At 50.8% G+C, this 3,826-nt stretch overlaps 1 protein-coding gene across 1 annotated transcript in view; it reads left to right on the forward strand.

Moving 5' to 3' along the window:
* SLC67A1 (solute carrier family 67 member 1) overlaps positions 1 to 3,581 on the forward strand; it is a gene marked incomplete at its 5' end in the record, with an annotated part of 56,360 nt that extends 52,779 nt beyond the window's left edge. The window contains one exon of the mRNA XM_010163677.1: positions 3,394 to 3,581. Coding sequence (XP_010161979.1) covers positions 3,394 to 3,581 — 188 coding nt within the window. The remainder of the gene's footprint in view (positions 1 to 3,393) is intronic.
* Positions 3,582 to 3,826: the final 245 nt, after the last annotated feature.

Raw genomic sequence — 3,826 nt, forward strand, 5'->3', positions numbered from 1 at the left:
CGCCCCGTGGGGCTGCCTCTCCGCAGCAGCTGCAGCAGTGACGGCGTGGGTGTCTCGCAGAGAAATGTGGCTATGGAAATGCTTGCCATCCATCTCTGGCCGTGGGTGGCACCCCGCCACGGCTGCTCCACCCGTACAGCAGCTAAAAGGCTGCTCCTTCCTATGCCAGCCCAAGGCCAGCTCTGCAAAGCCAGGGTTTTGGTGGTGAGGCAGAAATCCCCACGTTTCTAAGAGCGTGGAAATCTGGCTTTATGAAAAAGCTTTGCTGTCGCCGCGTCAAAAACCTGAGCGCTAGCTTGCAACGACTATCAGTTAATGCAAAGAAATAATATGTTGGGAATTTGCCTTTGGAAATATCACTTTTGAGCTTTACTGCTGGTCTTTTCTTGATGTTTTTGCCAGCCTGGGGCCAGCAGAGCCCTTGGAGGTTTTTCTTTGGGCCAGGGAGAGGCTTTTTGAGGAGCTGGAGGTTGGGCTGAGCTCGTGTCTGTCTTATTGCAGATGAGAACGGATGGGGCGTTGCAGGATGATAACCTGTCCGCCCTTGCTGTACACTGAGTCACTTGTCCTCACCTTTTAAATAGGTGTTTCGGACAGGGAACAGTGGGACGTAGGATGGCACCATCCCTTGCACCCATCACCCTGCTGTCAGGACAGATCCAAGGTCACTTCCTACCGAGGCTGATGAGTTTGCCATTTGCTCGTTGCTGATGGCTGGGGCTTTGCGCTGAAGGGAACAGAGCGGAAATTATTTCATTCCTTTGATTTTTATTTTTTTCCCCTCCTCTCCTCATCTTCAAAGGCAGGAAGGGAAAATTCTGCCCCACGTGCACATGTTGTTCAGCTGGGTGTGTGAGCTGGTGGGAGGGTAGCCCCGACAAGGACTCCTTGTCAACCCCCGTCCCTCCCCGAGAATGGAGGTCTTGTTTCTGCAGAACCCTCCACCCTCAGGAGACAGAGGAGGGAGGAAGCCCAGCAGAGCTTCCCTGTGTAACAGACCCATGTTTTGTGATTTTATTTGCAAAACCTTAGGAGCAGAGCTTGGCAGGTGGGTCTCAGTGTGTTGAACCCTCAGCTTTGCTCAGGCTTTGCTGGTTCAAAGGTGGCCACTGACAGCAATGACCTAATTGTTAAATCGGGCCCCATGATTGCTGTGAGGGCGCGGGGCTGATCTGGGCCAGCACCATCACCTGAGCGTGGAAACAGGATGTGAGCTGGAAAGGAGGGTGAGCCGGGGTGCCCCGGCTCAGCGGAGGGTGGGAGGAGGGATGGAGCCGCCCGGCTTGGGAAGCCTCCAGCACCCAACCCTGAAACCTGCGGGAGGAGAGGAGGGCTGGGGCAGGAGGGGAGGATGGGCTCCCGGCCAGCTGGGTCATGACAGGTATGGGAAAAGGGGGGAAAAAAGCTGGGGAGGGAGGAAAAAGGGCAGGGAAGGTTCAGAAAGTGGGGTAGTGTGATGAAGAAGGTGAGCATGTGCGTTGGCAGAGCTGCATGAAGCGACGCAGGAATTTTTCTGCTGACATGGTGACTTGTCCCAGTTAAAGGTCTTGCCTTAAGTGAGATGGGCAGCTTTGAAACAGAGCTAGAAACTCACGCTGTAGAGCCAAGATTTACAGTGTCCCAAAGCTCAAGGGTGTCTGACACGAGGGATCTAATTTAAGCCCATTAAACAGAAATTATCTTTCTCGGCAACATGTTGGAGGAGTGCAGAGGGAGAGCCCGGCCTTTTAAGAGGATGGATTTCTGCTCCAGAAAAAAAAAAAAAAAAGGGGAAAGAAAAAAAAAGTGCCTCCTCGATCATAAGAGCCAGTTTGGCAATTGTACGTAGTAATTAGTTTAATTCAAATACCTAGAGGGGAAAAAATAATTGCAAAACCTGCCCAGAAAGTTTGGTGGTTGTGGGATGGTTCCCATTGGCAAAGGGTCAAGGCGATGTCCCACCCATCGCCTTTGTGTTCCCATGCGCGGGAGGAGCACTCGGCAGCACTTCCCCAGAGATTTCCCTCTCCGCACGGCTACGCCCTTGGCTCGGGCTCATTGCACAAGTATTTTAAGCATGCTGATAAAAGCCCAGCAGTTGCTGGCCGGCACTACATGAACACCTGGCTGCTGCTTCTCTCCCGGAGCCGGGGATCATTTCCTTGTGGCTACCCATGATAAATATCACTCTTGGCTCCACATCTTCTTACATGGAGGACAGCATCCTCCTCACCCTTCCCAGGTGCTGCCTCAACCCGTGTCTTGGTGGAAAATTGATGCCAATAGCCCAAATAATCATACTGATATTCAAAAAATAATAATTGCAAACATCATGTCAGAGCAGGGCACAAGTTTCTTGAGACACTGGACGCCTTCCTGTGTGATCTCATTTAGGTTCCTGCTCTGGCAGGGGGGTTGGACTGGATGATCTTTCAAGGTCCCTTCCAATCCCAACATTCTGTGATTCTGTGATTCTGTGATATGCTGCCAGCTTGCTCTTCCTCACAGTGATGGGGGATAATGATTTTCTGGCTGGCCGGGTATTTTCTGCTCCCCTGAGCTTGATAGCTTTCCTGCATGAAAACTGCAGGGCAAAGAGCATGCCAGGTGCACGGGGGCTATCTCTGCAGCCCATGGGGTGTCCTGGCCATCCGTCTGTATGTGGAAAAAAAAACCTGCTTTTGCCAAACTGGAGGTGCTTCCTTGTCCGCCAGGTTCCTGTTAACGATGCAAATGGGAGAGATGCTGGAAAGGGAACCGGCCCAGCCAGGCGAAGGGCTCTCATTTCCATCCAAATTGAAATATCCATTCTTTTAGCAAGAGGGGTGGGGGAGTATTTCAATGGGGGGGTTCAGTCTTTATCTGTGGTTTTATTTATTTAGTCTTAAAGACCTAGTTAGACCTAAGCCTCTCGCTCCTGCTAAGCCCTCAAGAGCTGTTCCTCCATCCCATGCTAGAGAACAAATGGCAATAGCAGCTTGGGTGATATTGGAAATATCTGTGTGATTTGCTTGGAAGTCTTGAACATGACCCTGGAAATTATTTCTCCATCCCTAACCCTATGCAGGAGTTACCGGCAACATTCAAAAGCATCTTCTATGGCTAAAGCTGTCCTGGGACCCTGGTGAAGGTGGCGGTGAGCCCCAGCTTGCCTTTCGGGCAGCATTACGGTCGTTCAGGAAAGAGCTGAGCTGGCTCATGGTGGAAACTAGTCCCCATGCCTCCAGGAGTACTTAGCCTTAACAAACCCTAATTGGACCTCTATAAATTAATGCAGGAGATTATTTGAAGTGATTTGCTACAACTGTGGGGAAATGCCATCAGGGATGAAGGGGATCACCTATGCTCCTCTCAGTTTTTCCCTCCCAAGGCTTGCCCTCAGCCTGATGTCTGTGTCTCTGCCATCTCTCCTAGGTACTATGCTTGGGATTTGTGCCTCGGTGCAGCCCTTGACCCGGACCGTGGGCCCAGCCATCGGTGGAGTTTTATACAAACAATTTGGTGTCTCCTCCTTTGGCTATTTACAGTTAATTGTCAATATTGGATTGTTTGTTTATCTCTTAAAGAGTAAAATCCTGCTGAGAGAGATGAAAAGCCACTAAGTCAGTTGCAAGGAAGTAACCCCCTTTTTCCATAAAGGTGTTCTTGAGTTTTAATTTAGATTCCATAAACCTGGAATAAAACTGTTTGAACAATACCTTGCCTTTCATCAACATTTACACCCAGGGACAGATGGGTTTGCAGAGGCCTTGGAGCTGTGCTGGAGCAGCTGGTGGCTGTGGGACCCAGGAGCTATCGGGTTCCCCTCCCTGCAGCAGTGGCTGGCATTGCAGGCAAGAACTCCAAA

The sequence above is a fragment of the Antrostomus carolinensis genome, unplaced genomic scaffold (genome assembly GCF_000700745.2).
Source record: "Antrostomus carolinensis isolate BGI_N321 unplaced genomic scaffold, ASM70074v2 scaffold25332, whole genome shotgun sequence".
Taxonomy (NCBI): domain Eukaryota; kingdom Metazoa; phylum Chordata; class Aves; order Caprimulgiformes; family Caprimulgidae; genus Antrostomus; species Antrostomus carolinensis.